Genomic DNA, 16,968 nt, shown 5'->3' with positions numbered 1-16,968 from the left:
TTTGCATTTTTTAATTTCCTTTAATTCCTATTATTTTCTCTGTAATATAGTTCAGTTATAGAAAGAAAACTGTATTTAAGTTTTTTTCTCCCTTTAAATACTTTTATTAACTTCATATAATTGTGACTATGCTTACCTAAGGCCTATGTTATTCCTTAAGGTATTTAATGAGACATGTTCACTCCTTCAGAACACTGCAGTGTCATTTAGGAAATAGTAATCACTGTAAGATCTATAATCATACTCTGGGATACTAGAGGCCAGTCAGTTATGGCTTTTGTGATGGCTTTTGATTCCTGAGGTCACCATGGACTAACTTGGAACTAATGGAGACTGCTAAAGAACTTTTTAACATAATGACTTTTCAGAATCCAAATAAGAGTTCTGGGGAACTGTGGCTCTGCTAACACTGCTTTAAAAACTGTAATGTTCATCTTGCTCTTGCTTTGAAGTTCAGCTTCTTTTAAAATCAAATTCTTGTCTCAAACAAAACTCTGTAGGTTATTTAGTTCACCACAGAACTTGGACTGACATCATTAAAACTAAGCATTCAGCCAGAAAAAATGTTTAGAAATTTTGATAATGAAATCACCTCATTTTTTATTTCATCAGTATTAATAATATCTTAAAAATTATTATTGTGATATTTCAAATAGAACAAAAAATTCATAGATGTGTACTTAAGGAGAAAAAAATGATGATTCTTAGTACATACACATGCACCAGAGTGTTCAGCTCGAATACTTAGGAAAGATAAGTTACAGCAGAAAGTACAAGTCTTTTTCCCACTTCTGAGCTTAGACTTTCTTATTGGAACTTTATATGGCTCAGCATAGCAATGGAGGATTTCTGCTAAAGAAGATCCAAATTACTGCTGAGTGCATTTCTGTGTGTGCATGTGAAAGTTTTACTACTGTACTTTATGGTAGGCTCCCTGGATAATTACTTCTCCCATGTTAATTCTGGTTAAATTAAATTAGAATGACATTATTGCACTTTAATATGGCTTACAAGCTTCTTTTATCCCGAAAATATTGGTACTGTGATATAAAAATGAATTAAGATGAATTAAATTGCTAATGTGAATTAAAATAGCCTTTAGCATGTGTAAAATAAAAAATAATAAATGTGAAACAAAAGGAGATATTTATTGTTATGAGACATGTTATGGAGAATATTTTTAACTTCAAGAGCTAAAATAATATTTAATATTTACAGAAGCTCTACTTTATATTCATATTGCATCTAACCCATAATTCTTTATTTTCAAAAAAAAAAAGGAAAAAAGAAAAGTGCAACAGAGAAATAAATCTTAGTCTACTTTTGTTATATATGATAACAGTTAATATGAGAAAGTGACATAATAAAATGCAGAGTTGAAAGAGCTTATGATGGTATCAAAGACTATGATTTCTATTTAAAAAGCTTTTTTAAGGCAACACTATTACAAATACACTTTAATAACCATGGCATTCCACTGGGGCACAAGACTGCAGGTGACTTCTCACTTTGTACAGTTCACTATGACTAGACTTGTACTATGTGTTGGCTTTTAAGTACAGGTAGTGAGTGATTGTTACATTACAGAAAGTGCCTGAATCAGTTCCTTTTGGAGTCTTTTTTTTAACAGTAGAGTTGAAATACTGAAGTGAATACATGTTAAGTAGGATAGTCTTTTGTCATGTTAAGTGGGAGAAAAAGTATTTCTTGACCTAGCTTCTTAAATTTTAAGACTGCTCTTTAGCCACCTGCATTCCTAAAGTGCTTTCAGAGGTTCCACACATTCTCAAACGAGTCAAATCCCAAACACTTATAATCAGATATACATTCTGCTAATCTATTCCTGATGCTTTGCCTAAAAAATCGGCATTGCCATCTTCATCATCTCCCTTTTGGAACCACAGCTTTGAATTTGTTCCTTGTAGATAAGCATCCAGAAAATGACAGATTCCAGGAATTTCACTGGGGAAGTTTGGGGGAAGTTCCTCCCTTGATCGAGGAGTAAACACAAATCCAGGACAGTCTTTGAGTAATCTGAAAAGATTAAAACAAAAATACTAAAATTTAGTAAATACACAAAAGTTTATGTGCTCAAAAAAATGAAGACAACATAATTAAGTGATTATTCCTGAGAATATTAATAAACCAGCCATTTTAGTTGTGATTCGTAGAAAAATTCTCATGACATTAACAAACATCTTCATGGAAGAAGTACAAAGAAAAGTCAAATCACAATAACAAGAAAAGTATTTTCTCTACTTTCTCTTGACCAGATACCATTTCCCTCAAATTGCTGCATCAACTCTATTTTCCGTGCCGTCACTCCTATTTTCCCTCTATTCTCTTTGTTCCTTCCCCTTATAGAATTTGGGTCCAGCTCCTCCATTGCTATGTTCTCAGACCTCTCCTGCAAATGGGAGATCCTAGGTCTATTTACCCACCCTGCCTGGGTATCATCCATTTATACCCCACATCTGCCATTTCTGTTCGTAATGATACCCACATCACCCACATAAACCTCTAGCACTAATCCACTCACCCAAACTCTAACAACTTCTAATCTGTCTCTGTTACTTTCTGAGTTTCTGTAAAAGCAAACAAAAATACAGAAAATTATCCCCTAAAATAAAAAGTAAAAATTTTCCTAGTGTTTAAAAGAAAGAAATGCATAATTGTCATTAAAGTGCTACATTCTAATTAATTGACTGGAATTTGGAACCAGAAGTTTGAAGGTAAAGATTTTTTCGTACCCTTAAGGATTTTTTTGTGTCTTAAAATTACATGTATTCCATAAATATATCAAGCAATCCATTTCTCATATTATACAGATTATTGTATTACTTGAAAAACATCACCCCAGAATTCAATTTTCAACTAGTTTGTTGCCAAAGAGACATTCTGAATAAATAATCAACATTTATATTTGTACAACTTCTGAAGCAGTCTATCGTTTTTCCTAAATTTTAAGTAAAACTAAAATTATATCCCCATTTTGTCATCCAATCATTAATTACATTTCACAAAGCATGGAAGTTTGATTGAAATTTTAATAATCTATTTCCCTTTAAGATTTCTATACTATGGAAAAGATGAAATACTTGTAAGAGACAACATTTTAAAATGTCATTAAAAGTCTTTCACATTAAGTATTTATTTCTTGCCTAAATAAAGCACATTAACCATTGTTTGTCCTTTAGATGAGACATAAGTATTTCCCACATGAGAATTAAAGAAAAGTAAATTACTATTAACATCAGTGAATCAAAGTAAAATAAGTTATACCATATTTGTCTATAAATGTAGAAACAACTTTAGCAAATGTAATATATATAATATGTAGCAAGTTAAATTTTCATTATCGTTTACATGCAGGCACACATATCTAAACACACATGTAAGGCACAAAAATACTGACAGTTACTGTCTCTGAATAGTGACATTATGAATTACTTTTATTATCTTACATTTTCTGATTTTGTAAATTTTCTAAAATGGATATGTGTTAGGATTATAATCAGAAAAACATTCTGCTTTTTTATAAAGCAAAACTTAAAACTGTCTATCCATGTAGTAAAAATCCAGACATAAAAATCTGTATGTTCATTTCTAGTAACATTGCCAATATAGTGAATCTAAGGATTTAAATTAAGAGCCTTGTCTTGTTGCTGAAAATGTCTATCAAAATGTCATGAACCTCTGCTGGAAGATCTGAGATCTTGAGTTATATTTTGGAAGTAAAAGAGTAGTTAATATCAATGTCTCCTACCATTACTCAAGACCACCAAACTTTGAGATATGGAATAAATGGGTATTTTTCTAAGAGTATAGTCTCATATTGCTTAAAATTAATCAAAATAGAAGAAACAGAAAAATATAATTTTTTGTATACAGGGGTTTTATTTTAAGGACAGACATACATACAAGGACTACTCAATAAGCAGAAGAGCACTTATTATATCACTGAGCATTAGGAAAGCAGCAGAGGTGACATGGAAAGGACGAGCAACTGACTCCTGTGCTACAATAAGATGGGTCTTCCCAGCACTTCCAAAGAGCTTAGAGTCATCTCCCTTGAGGGCATGATGCTTATCCCTACCTGTTACTCCTAGCCAAGACTGTAAGTCAGTTATCATTATAATGATCTCCAGGGACTTTTCCAATTCTGATGTTATACTGATAACACAGTCTACAATCAATAAATACTTGTATCTTTCCTACTGTGTTCCACACCCCGATCAAGGAACTAGGGATAGAGAATGTACACAACAGCAAGACCAAAGCTACATGAGGCTGACATCCTGGAAGGGAGGCAGTCAGTAAACACATAAACAGATAAGACATTTCAGATACTTTTGTGAGCTGAGAAGATGATAAAATAGGATAATGTGAAGGTGTGTAGGGAAGGTTGTTGCCCTAGCTATGGTGGTTAAAGAGCATCTCTTGGACAAGGTGACATTTGAGTTAAGACCTAATTATCAGGAAGACAGACATATGATAATCAGGAGAAAGGTATTATTAAGTGGAAGGAACAGCAGTCTCATTGACTCAGGGGTCAGCTTACCAGGTCTGACAAACAAAAGGAAGCGAGAGTGGCAGGATGCTGATCAAACTGGACATTTCAGTCGGTAGTAAAAAGTTTACATTTTATTCCAGTTGCAATGAGAAGCCACTGAAGGGTTTTTAATGCAGAAATAAGATATGGTTTATATTTTATAAAAACAATCTGGCTATTGTGTGGAGGATGAACTGTGAGAGGAAGCATCCAAGAAAGAAGCTGGGAGGAAGATACTTAGTTCCTTCAGGTGGAAAGATAGTGTGGCTTGGCTTGGGTTGTAGCATTGAAGGAGATAAGGAAAGTTGGATTCAGGATGGCTTGTGTAAGTGGAGGTTGTGGGCTGTGAGGGGGAGGAAGGAATGGCCACTCTAAGATTTATGGTTTGAGGAACAACTGGGTAGATGGTGGTGCCATATAATGAGACTGGTGAAGCTTTGACTGGGTAGAAAGTGGGTTTTATGAGGGTGGGCGTGTGGGAAAATACTTGTGCTAATTTGATCACATTAATTTTAATATGCCAATTAGTTATCCAAGTGGAAATGAAAAACAGGATACATGAATCTGAGGCTCAGTGGAGAATTATAGAATGGGCTACAGATAAAAAGGTAAGAGTCATAAACATTCAGACAGAGAAGAGAACAGAGCTCTGAGATACTCCAGCATCCAAAAGTTTGGTAGGGGAGAAGAACCAATGAAATACACCCAGAAGGTATAGCCAGGTTGGAAGTGAGAAAAACAGGTGAGTGTATGTCACAAAAGCCTAAAGAAGAAAATGTTTAAAGGAGGTAGTGATCAGTATATTCAATTGCTAGAAAGATCGTTGAATGAGATATGGAGAGAAAATCAGTCTTGATTTTAGCAAGGCACAGAGATGACCCTGATAAGAACCATTTCAGTGGAGTGGAAGGGACAAACCCTAATTGGAGAGGGTTGAAGGGAGAATGGGAGGCAAAAAAGAACTCTTTAGAGGAGTTTTGCTGTAAAAAGGAGCAGAAATATAGGATAATTGCTGGAGGAGGGCTGGGACACCAGAAATTTGTTTTTTGTTTTTTTTTCCCTGTTTGTTTGCTTGAAGAGGTTTGATAAAAGTTATGTTTGCATTCTGATGGCAATGATCATTCCATTAGGGAATTGGTCATAGAGAGAAACGGGTTATTTTCAGGATAAAAATTTTTGAGTTGATAGGAAAAAGCATTTGGAATAAAAATAGAGCACTGGACACTGGCAGGGTCAGCTGACTTATTGTAGCAGGAGGCAAGGCCAGAGACGGGGTGCTGAGGTGGCTATGCTGATGGAACCTGTGTGGTGAAGATGGAGTAGTTCTCATCTCACAGTATTTATTCTCTTTGAGACATACGAAACAAGTGGAAGTCAGGACTGGAAAAGAAAGGTTGTCGGAGCTTTAAGGAGAGAGAAGATGCTGTAAAATGGTTGTCTCTGAGAAGAAGAAAGTTAATTCACTTGGTGCAAGTGAGCTAACATAGGGAGCTGATTTTCTTGTTGTTATTTAAAGGTTTTTATTATATTGGATTTTTAAAATGACATGTAATTTATAAACAGATATCTTTCTACCCCCAATGGGATTGGCTTGTTTTCCGGTTTAAGAATGAATACAAGATAATGAAATGGCAGAATTTGCTGACTCAGGTTGCCTGCCACATGTTGTCAAGGAGACAGTTAAAATAGAGGTTTTCCTGATGTTAGATGGCATGTGGCCCCTGTCACTGTTTTAAAGCTTGCTGCCAGACCATGACACTCCATAAACTTTGCAAAATGTATGATGACTTGCAAGTTCTTCATCTGGTAAATTGTTCTCAGTTGGGGATACTGAGAGCATTATTAATACAGGCTTTTAAAAGAAGAATTATCAAGAAAGATATAAGGTCTGTCAGGGAATACAAATATTCCAGGAGAGAAGATCGCATGAGAAGGAGTAGTTTAAAGAAAAATTAAGGGGAGAGTAATGGAAGTTATTACTTTTTCTTTTAAGATTATCTAAGCAAGAATAAAAAATTACAGAGAATGAAGCAAACTAATGGATAAAATGACAACTATATATAAATAAAGAGAAGAGATTCCAGGTGCTTAGTACAATCAGTACCTGTAAGTGGTTGGGCTGACATTGATTTTCCGTGGTATACTGCAGGACTCAAATTTGTTAGCCAGGGTGACATTGTTTCCAAAGAGACAGTAACGGGGCATTTTAACTCCAACAACTCCAGCAAAAACTGATCCAGAATGCAGTCCAATTCGCATCTGAAAGCAAAAAGTGACAGTGTTCTCAGTCAATGGTAAAAGACCTTCCAGTTGTCAGTGATACTGAAATGCATTGTCTAAACTATCTGCCATTCACTTTCACCATTCCACTACTCTCTTCCTCAAAACCTCCAGCCAACTCCCCTCGACTTCTCACATCCAGTGAAAAATTGCTAGTGCAGAATTAGTAATCAAACCTCTTAAATCGTCTCTGTCTGTTTATTGCATAGACCATCTTTATTTAAGCCATTTTCAATATCTGAAACAAATTTCCATGCACAACTGTCACAATACAGAGTTTATGGGTCATTTATGTAAACCTTCCCTGTCCATCAATGAGACAGACATAATTTCTGGACTCCAGCAGTTGTTTCCCAAAACACTGACAAGGACGGACAACACAGTAAGGATATAATATGTGTTTTTTTAGGTATTTTGCTTTAAAGGAACTTCATGTCAAACACTATATCACTATGCAAGTGACCAAGAACTAGAGGAAAGGAATTGTAATATTTAAGCAGAAAATGACAGCAGAAGCAGAAAGCTGGGGTGGATGAGTATACAGTGTCTATATACACTAAACTAAAAGTCTGGACCCATGGACCAACCAGAGTTCTGCCACTTCTAGATACGAGAGACACTCTGAGATGTGTTGGGGTACAACTTCTGAAAGTTATCAATGATTTGGGGAGCCACTGAGACAGAACATTCTAAACCGGGATCTCCTAAGGAATCTGAATACTTGAAGATCTTAGAGAATGCACACATTCTTAAATTACTGCTAGAATGAAGTAAGTTAAAGTGGAGATAGTTTTAACAACATACCGATACCATGCTCATTATTTTCAAGTTCTACATTTAGTTGACATTTTGAAAATTTTATCTATATGCATTTTTATATATACATATTTTAAGCATTTTAAACAAAGGCCAAGTACTCAGTAACTTTGATGAAATTTAGAAATCAGAAGACTCCAGTTCTACCTAGCTTTATAGCTAATTTCAGACCTCTGCTAGAAACTTTCTAAAATAATTTTCTTTTAAGATGTCAAATCATGAATTTTGCAAAATGTTCCAACAAAAGCACTAGATTATCAATCAAGAGATTTGAATTCCATACCAAATTCAGCTATTAATTGGAAGTCTGACTTGTAAGTCTTTTTATTTCCACTACCTAGTTCTTCATCTATAAAATGAAGGGTTGGATTATTTTTAAAGCCCTTTCTTGGTCACAGTTTTACTCTAAGCAGCAAATCTTAGCTGTCTGTTACATATGGCTTTTTCTTCTATAGGAGAGAATGATTTTAACACATATAACAACTGCACAATAAAAAAAAAAGTGAGAAAAGACTATCTTCTGCCCATCAATATCAGCTACAATTTTAGCACATTTTGACTGAGAAGTTCTCACTCTCTTTGGGCACTCTTCCAGTAAACCAATTTCTCTCTCTGAACTTTGTTACTCTATTTTTTTATATGACAAATTCATCATGCCCTTTTTATTTTTTTATGTAATAAATAATATGTAAATGCATTCTCCTTGTGAAAATCCAAATAATGCATGAAAGCAAATCCCCTCTTTGGTTATCGCCATACTACCCTCCCCCCCCCACCCCCGCCTTCTCTGTTTCTGAGTACCACTCTCCTTCTCAAAGTTGACTCATCAGGGCGCTTTTCAAATTCATGAGCAAGAAAATGAGCCAAAGTTCAAGATGCACATCATGCCTTAAATTCATCATTGGAAACAGATTTGTATGTAAAATAATGAAAGGCAAAGGCAGAATTTTGTCTCCCTGTAAACACTTGAATGGGAACCTGCTGAGGGAAGTCTTCTATTTGGGAAACACTCTTGGCATAATACATTTCATCACCGGATTCTGGGAATAGGAAGGAGGGGCCTGGGCTTTTGTTTCCAAGTGCACTTACCACTCACTGATTTTCACTGATAATTTCAGCTCTCAGGTCTCTATCATCAGTCCAACTGCAGTTTTCTAAGCCTGAGTGGATGGATGTTAGTGAGGAAATCAGTATGAATAAGTGAGTAGCTGGATGATTCTAACATGTGGCATGTTGGAGAAAAAGCATAAAGTTTGAAAAGAAAAAAAGGAAATATTTTCTTTTCTTTTACTTCAATTCCGATTCATGAGGTAACCAAGCAAGAAGTAGAAAAAACCTGGCTTTGAAGCCAGGTAGACATGACTACATCCTGAAGCAGGAGTGGCCTGACTGTTAGTGTTCATCAGTGAATTGTGGATCCTTCTTCAAAATGTTAAAAGGATTAATGAGACAATGTTTAAGTCACTATATGCTCCCTGCCCATACATATTAATGCTTTGTCTGTTAAAAATACTCTTCTTTTGTTCCTCTGGGATGTTTCACAGGTAGCATCTAAGGCCCTCAGAAATTTCCTGAAATTGCAGATCAGTACACATAAGAAGGTATATTTAACATCTCCCTTTATAGGTCATTAAAGCTACACTATTATTTCCCAGGTAATTATCTTTGAAACCAGCTAAAAATAATTCTTCTGATTGCTAAAAGCTAAAAAAATACTTCTACAAATTATAAAATTATGCCACTAATCCCCCCACTCCAAATTACAAAAACCCAGTTAGGTGATAATCATGGTCTTGTTGTTAATAATCTAAATCAAAAAAAAATAAATTTACTTTGATGCTATGAGTTCCCTCACACACACAAAAAATAAATAAATAAAATGGAGTGAGAAAGAAATTCATAATGAGCCTCTAAAAAATACAAATGTAGAAATTGAGTCTGGAACAGTCAGGTGCTGTGGTAGCTTTTAAAATATAGTTGCGAATTCTTTGACACTCTTCCCACTGAGATGTGGGGATCTAAGTCCCCTTCCCTCTGTCCCTCTGCAGCGGCTTATGTCTGCCTTGACCAACAGAATACAGTGGAAGTGTCACTGTGTATCTTCTAAGGCTAGGTCATAAAGACGGGCGGCTTCCACCAATCTTGTTCACTGTGACATGAGGCTTTTCTGAGACTACTCTGTTGGAGCAACCATATATAAGCCCTTGGACTGAAAGTCCCAGCTAAGCCCAGCCTTTCAAGTCATCATCCCCACCAAGGATCCAGACTTGTAAGTGAAGAATCCATCTTGGAAGGGATCCACCAACACCAAAGTTGCAATCCCACTATTCCAGTCACCCTCAACGAATTGAGTCTTCCCACCTGCATCCCCAGACATTATGGAACAGAGAGAAGGTATCCCTGCTATGCCTTGTCCAAATTCCTCATGCACAGAATCCATATGCATAATAAAAAGTTTGTGTGTTTTTTCACCACTAAATTTAGGGATGTTGCACAGCAGTAAAAAACTTGGATGACTGTAGATTTAGAAAATAGTTTGTCAAGGCTTAAACATATGGCTTGTATTAAGGTTAAAGAGAGCCAAGGCTAATATTACAGTTTAAATTTTTTTCTTTCTTCTCTCTATATGGTATAGCATACCAGCTAGGAATCAATATTACTTCAAAGATGTACTTCTGAAGGTCATCAATTGAAGACTATTCTATAAACATCAAATGGGAAATTCCCCACAAGTAGGGCAAATAAAGGTAATCTATTCTTGTTCTATCTATTAACCCAACACTCATCATGATAATTTTACATTCTCATCTCCAATAAGACATTATTCTGGGATCTGGCTCATCCAGAAATCTAACATGTAATGTGCCCTGGAAAATATCTGTGGATTACCAGTGAACATCCATTCCCTAGTGAAAATATTCTCCCCTTCAAAGCTAAAAAATAAAATTTACATTTACCAAACTCCCTTGCAGCCTCTAGATGAATTTAGGTTTGGCCAATCAGATGCACTATCATTAGATTTGGAAAGCAGGATTTCAGCTGTGGCTGTACTTCTGTCACTTCCAACTACAAGCACAACTAGGGAAGCCTCTGGTTTTGCTATGACATGCTCAGCATAGAACACAGTTTCTAAACACTCATTTTGTGACTGTTGTGATGGAGCTTCTCCATTTTGTAGACTCAAATTAGAGTAAGTGCCATTTTGTCCTTTAGCCAGCAGCAGAGGCAGTAGCTTCCTGAACATGGTATCCTGATTATGGCTCTGATGGCACAGTCCCAGAACCAGCTTCCAGACCGTGGAAAAGGCAGCGGCTCTGAAGTGTGGCGTTGGGAGCCATTTTTGAAAGCCCAATTAATGGGTGGCTTCTTGAGTCCTCTCAACGATTTTGTGAACCATTTAATACCCTATAATAAATTTCTTCCTGCTTACACTAGTTAGAAAAGATTTTGCTCTCTGCAACTAATACACCATTCTTTTCATCATGAACTAATAAGAATTTACTCTCAGGATATCCCCTGAACAATATATCATCTGCTTTACCTTGATAGGTTCTCCATGGGGAGACATGACTTCATCAGAGAGCTCCATCATCTTCAGGGCCATCAGAGCTATCTGAACAGCATGGGTATCGCTTTCTTTGTGTAATCCTCCAGCTACACAATATGCGTCGCCAATGGTCTCCACCTAGACATAACATATTTTCCATGTTAAAATAAAAGTTTAGGAAGAATCACAGCGTACATCACATAGCAGAAATCTCAGAGTTCAGGCCCTCCCGATGGAAAATCAGGTTAAATAACATACTCTCGGAAATGCTTTCTTGACCAATTTGAATCCAAATACTCTTTCTGGAAACTCACAAGGTTTAAATTCCTTATCGGGGCTCTGCACTGAGAGGCAATACAATCCCGTGAACACAATACTAGATGGCTTCCACTCCAAGACTTGCCACTAACTCAGCATAACATTTAACTTCTTCTATTCTTCATTATGCAAAATGGCTTTGTGGAAGCAAATGATATATTTTGGATTTATAATAAATTACTTGAAGATTTTGGAATGCCTTACTGATTTCACATCCCCCCTAGCAAAAAATACTGTGTTTTTCATGAAGTCACTTCTCAACAAATTTCATATGAATGTATCAAGGATGTACAATGTAAAACAGTGACAAAAATAGTCATGAAAGTAGTATAGATATGGTTTTACTAAAGGAGTTTTGGTGTTCTCATAACAATTATAAGCCTCTACATGGAAATAGTATCAAACCAGGAGCCAGAAACAATGGTGTTTGGAAGGCTATTGAAAATCAAGTTATTGTATAAATTACTATACTTATTTATAATTATTGTTATTATAACATTGTCATTACAGGTAATTTTTTATTTGTTTGTGATACTGGTTTAGAGAGCTAATACTTAATTTAAATCCACAAATAATCCCCTAAATTCTGATAGTTACAATTTGCATCTCCTCTAAATATTTATCAAAATTTATCAGGCCACACCCCTTTTCTTACCCAAAGCCTAAAATGTGCTGGGATGGAGTGGGAAAGAAAAAATAAAGGGAGAAAACCTTCAGTAATTCCCATTTCATTCTGAGGAAATGCTAAAGCCCTTATAATGTTTCTGAAGTTCTTCTGGATCTATCTTCCTGCTAACCCCTGACTTATCCCTTAACTTTCCCTCCTGTGCACTCTGTTTCAATTTCCTGGTCTCCTAGTTATCCCTCAAACATGCGGAAGGGCCTACAATTGCTATTTCTTTTGCCTGAAACATTCTTCCTGGAGATAACCACTTGACTGATCCCTCTTTTCCTAAGTCCTTGCTAAAATATCTCCTTATTGGAAAGGTCTATCCTGATCACTTCTATAAAATCTCTGTGAAACAGCACTCACATTTTACCCTCTGCACTCCTTCCCCCCTTCCCCTGCTTTAATTTTCCCCCAGATCATTTACACTAACTGAAACACTACAAATTTACTCATTTGTTTATTGACTGTTTCTCCCCTGGTACATAGGGGAAATAATGAAACTCTCTGAGTTTGCCTACATTCTTCACTCCTATATTGCCAGTGCTAAGTAAAGAAGGTGCTAAACAAGTGTATTTTGTGAATGAATGAGTTGGGCAGCAAGGCCTCCCACAAGTTTTTTCTCAGTAGTGAAAACACAAGAAGTGCTTATCATAATAACTAATACATCACAGGTACTCAGTAAATGTTACTATTCACCCCTGCTGGTGTTGGGTGCCTATTCTCTGTGCCCTCCTAGCACCCCGTGCATATGTGAATGGAAGAGGGCACCTGTCATGTCATATTGGAAAGCTGGAATTTGTCGGTCCTGTCCTCCACTTCTGGTCAACCCCAACATGTGTAAGTTCTCACAGGAATTAATCTATCTCTTTGTCCAGTGTCCATCCCATGGAAATGTTGGATGACCAGTAAATATTTATTAAACAATGGATAAATGAATATAGAAATAAGCAGAAAAATAACCAAAAGATTGAAAGACAAAGAAAATGAAATTAAATAGAGCCCTAGTACAACCAGTCCCTGGAATAAATAAAAAGACAATTCCTTGGAAGCCATCACATTCACAGGTCACCCTATACCTTCTGTGTATCTTAAATTTATTCCATGGTTAAGACCCTTCTTATTTATTTTCATCTGTCTCCAGGAATTTTCATTCAAAGTCGGAAGTGAACTGGGACTGAAAGTGATTCACTATAGTCAAAGCTATCCTTGGTTAATCAGGGGAGCTTGGTGGCTGCTGTTCTTGCAGTATGGAGCATAATTTCTGAATACTTGATAGGAGCATTTTTTTATTTCTACAAAGTTGAAAATTACAACAGAACAGGGCTACTTCTTCTGCTAATAACAACCACAGCAGTTTGCAAAGGAGCAAAAGACTTCCTTCTCACAATTCTGAGAGGGGAACATTCTCAGGATAGAAAATGTCTACAAAATATACATAGTAAATTCCATAAGAGGCCATCAAACTTAACCTAACTGAATCCAATTATTTTTTCTGTAATTATGCATGACCTCTTTCTTTGCTCCCCAGGAGAATCATGGCTTTTCCTGGCATTTCCTGTGAGAAGTTTCAAAAAGGCATCTAAAATGAAACGAGGCAAGAGTTTATTTATTCCTATAAATAATATTTCTTTCTGCTTCAATAGTGTATTTATTTCTTGTTGGGTTAAGCTCTGGAATTCCAGATTGTTAGGTGGCAAATTAAGAAGGTCATCCAAGGCATTCCAACGAGAAGGCTGCTTTATTTTTAATGCCAATATCTAAAAACTGCAGAGTAATTTAAATCAGTAAAACATGTTTAATCCAATGAAGGAGGCAAAACATGAAATCTCTTCATTAGCTGTCTTATTAATAGTTACGTTTTTAAAATAATGTATTATATGTCAGGGACAGTCACTATTGTATCCCAGTCCTAGAAAGATGCCTGGTACATGGTAGGCATAATTTAAATACTGGCTGCCTGATGAATAGCGTATATTATCTACCATAATCCTTATAACAATCCTAGTCATGAAGATTATGGGTGATAATGAATGCTATTCCTGCATATAAACTCTGTGGGTGGCTATTACTTTCTCTGTTTTGGAATTGAGAATGGTTATTTAACATTAGTTTATAAAGCAAGTGAGGTAGAGAACATGATTTTTAGACAGGCATCTCTTATTCAAATGTCTCAGTCTTTGGACTCTCTACAATAATGCCTTAATTAGTTGATTTGGATTTCCATGAACTAGCCATGAAAGTATCATGTTAACCATGTATTGAATTAATCTACCTAAAGACAATTTTTATAATCCTCATCTTTATTTACTATTACAGATACAAAGGATCAATTTTCCCTGTATAAGTCATACCTTGATTATTTATTCTTAATAATTCAACTCAGTTTCCACAGTGAAGTGTCAGGTCCATTTGTCTCTTAAACAACCTTTGCATAGTTCCTAAACCTCATCCTCAGCTCAGCCAATGATCCTTCCATTATATGCTTATTCTTTGAGAAGACAAGGTGGCCATCCTGTCATGGAACAATAATCTCTCTGTTTCTGAGTAGATCCAGAGCTATTTCTGGCCAGAAAACACCCACGTGATTAATGTACTCTGCCTGCTCCCAGGATGTGGCTTGCAGGCTCCTGTAGAGAAGACCTTTCATTTGCATTGTAATTCAGCTCCTACATGAGGCGTTTTGCTCAGTGACTTCTGCCTGTAAAACAGCTTCCCCGTTCCACCCTACCTTGTAGACATCCAGCTGTCCGCACTGCTGGTCAAAGCGTGTGTAGAGTGCATTGAGCATGGTGATGACCTGCAGCGGCGAGCACTGGGAGCAAATGGCTGTGAATCCCACAATGTCCGAAAACAGCATGGTGACGTTCCTGAACTTCTTGGCTTGCACTACTTGTCCTTGCCACAACTGCTGAGCAACCTCACTGGGAAAAATAGAGCACAAAAGATCTACCGTCTTCTTCTTCTCCTCCTCCAGGGCTTGGTGGGCTTGCTCAAGGGTGGCCTTGAGCTTACCGAGCCTCTTCTTCAGGCCATCTTGGGCTCTGGCTTGTTCTCCTATCAAGACCACATCCCTCAGTGCATTATGAATTGGAATGTCTGAAAGGTAGAGTCCTCGTCCAGTAAAATCTTCTAATCTGTCCACACAGGGTGATCCCAGGAACAAGATTGCACTGGATTCAATAATGTAGATCATTTGGCCTTTGAGCTCCATAACCTATGAAGCAAAGGAGAATGTGCTGTAGTTAATTCAAGTTGCCAGCACCTCTCTGAGACAGAAGGAGAGGAAGTAGATATTGCAATAATCCCTTCATATTTAAACTCTATTTTTCAACCTGTTAAAAAGAATAATATGTTTTCTTATTGTTCCAAGTTGCTATAAGTTCTGAAATGTGCAAATTGAAGACTATACTGGAATATCTCTACATAGAAATTTTGATTTGCAAAGATCTATAACTTGTAAAAATTCTTGCATCAAAAAGCATGATGATGCTTTTGTCACTATTATCTTGATACTCTCATTTGGTTTATGTGAAGTTATATTTTTGTTATATTTTGGCTCTCTTGTGAAAATTCATTCTTCTTTCCTTCTCTTTTCTTTTTTTTGAATCTTCTCCTCTTTTGGCATGCTTCTTCCTTCTCCTTACTTCTTTTCTAAGCTAGTTGTTCCACCTGGCAAGTATGGAGGTTAAAAACCTCCAAGCATAAGATTTTTGTCCTGATTTTTTTTTCTGTTAGAAGCAGCCCACCCGAGTTATCTTTTGGAAACCATTATTTCTCTAGGGATTTAGCATGAGTTATCCGGATCTCACAGTTCAGTCCACCTCCCTATTCAGACTTTGCCTTAAGCAACAAACCAACACTGCTCTTCACAACAGAAACAGGAGAACAACCCTGCCAGCAGAAAGGACTATAACCAAGGAGGCCCTGAGAGAGGTGGATCTTCAAGAGATCATCCTCAATCCCAAGAAGCCTTGCTTGCATGAGTGTGGACAAGCAGATGTATATATGTGTTCACTGCAGCAAAAAGTCAAAAGCAACTCAAATGTTCTTCAGTGGGGGTGTTAGAGACTGAATTATGTGCCCTGGAAATACATCGTAATCTTAACCCATTCCTGTGGGTGTGAAATCATTGTAAATGAGACCTTTTGACGAGGTTCTTTTTAGTTTAAGGTGTGGCCAACTGAATAAGGATGGATCTTAATCCTATTACTGGAAACTTGATAAAAAAAGGCCACATAGAAAAAGCCAAAGGAAGAGGCTGGAAGTCAATGGAACCGGGGGAGAAAAGAGAAGACCTCATCATGTGTATCACCATGTGACAAAAAAGCCAAGGACCGAGCATTGCCAGCAACCAGCCCCAGAATGCTTCAGTCTCCAGAGAGAAAGCCTCACCTTGCTGGCAACCAGATTTTCGACTCTCCTAGCCTTGAAACTATAAGTCAATAAATTCACTTTGTTTAAGCCAACTTGTATGGTGTTTGTTTTAGCATCTTGTTAACTAAGACAGAGAACTGGTTTAATTCAAGTATAATCATACAAAGAATATCACAAAAACTTTAAAACAGCAAAATAGACCTATTTCTAATGCCATGGAAGAATGCCCAACATATATTGTTAAGTGAAAAACAGAAAGTTGTAAAATGTATGTTATAACTAATATTTTAGATACTTTTGCTGCCTTGAACATATTTAACTATTACTCAATTAAAAAAAAACAAACTTAGATTTATTATTTTTATGATGAGAAAAACAATGATAAAGCTGTTTTCATGCTTGGGAACAAAC

At 36.5% G+C, this 16,968-nt stretch overlaps 1 protein-coding gene across 2 annotated transcripts in view; it reads right to left on the bottom strand.

The window, feature by feature from the left end:
* Positions 1-574: 574 nt before the first annotated feature.
* The window catches only part of GUCY1A1 (guanylate cyclase 1 soluble subunit alpha 1), a 50,856-nt gene continuing 34,462 nt past the window's right edge, over positions 575-16,968 (bottom strand). For both annotated transcript variants that reach the window (XM_037830877.1, XM_037830879.1), the window contains exons 7-10: positions 14,912-15,397; positions 11,190-11,333; positions 6,657-6,811; positions 575-2,034 (exon numbers count right to left, since the gene is read on the bottom strand). In XM_037830877.1, the coding sequence (XP_037686805.1) occupies positions 1,833-2,034; positions 6,657-6,811; positions 11,190-11,333; positions 14,912-15,397 (987 nt within the window). In that variant the 3' untranslated portion in view covers positions 575-1,832. The remainder of the gene's footprint in view (positions 2,035-6,656; positions 6,812-11,189; positions 11,334-14,911; positions 15,398-16,968) is intronic.

This window comes from Choloepus didactylus, chromosome 3 (assembly GCF_015220235.1).
Source record: "Choloepus didactylus isolate mChoDid1 chromosome 3, mChoDid1.pri, whole genome shotgun sequence".
Classification (NCBI taxonomy): Eukaryota; Metazoa; Chordata; class Mammalia; order Pilosa; family Megalonychidae; genus Choloepus; species Choloepus didactylus.
Note: the sequence above shows the minus strand (reverse complement) of the source record. Positions and strands in the feature narration are given on the sequence as shown.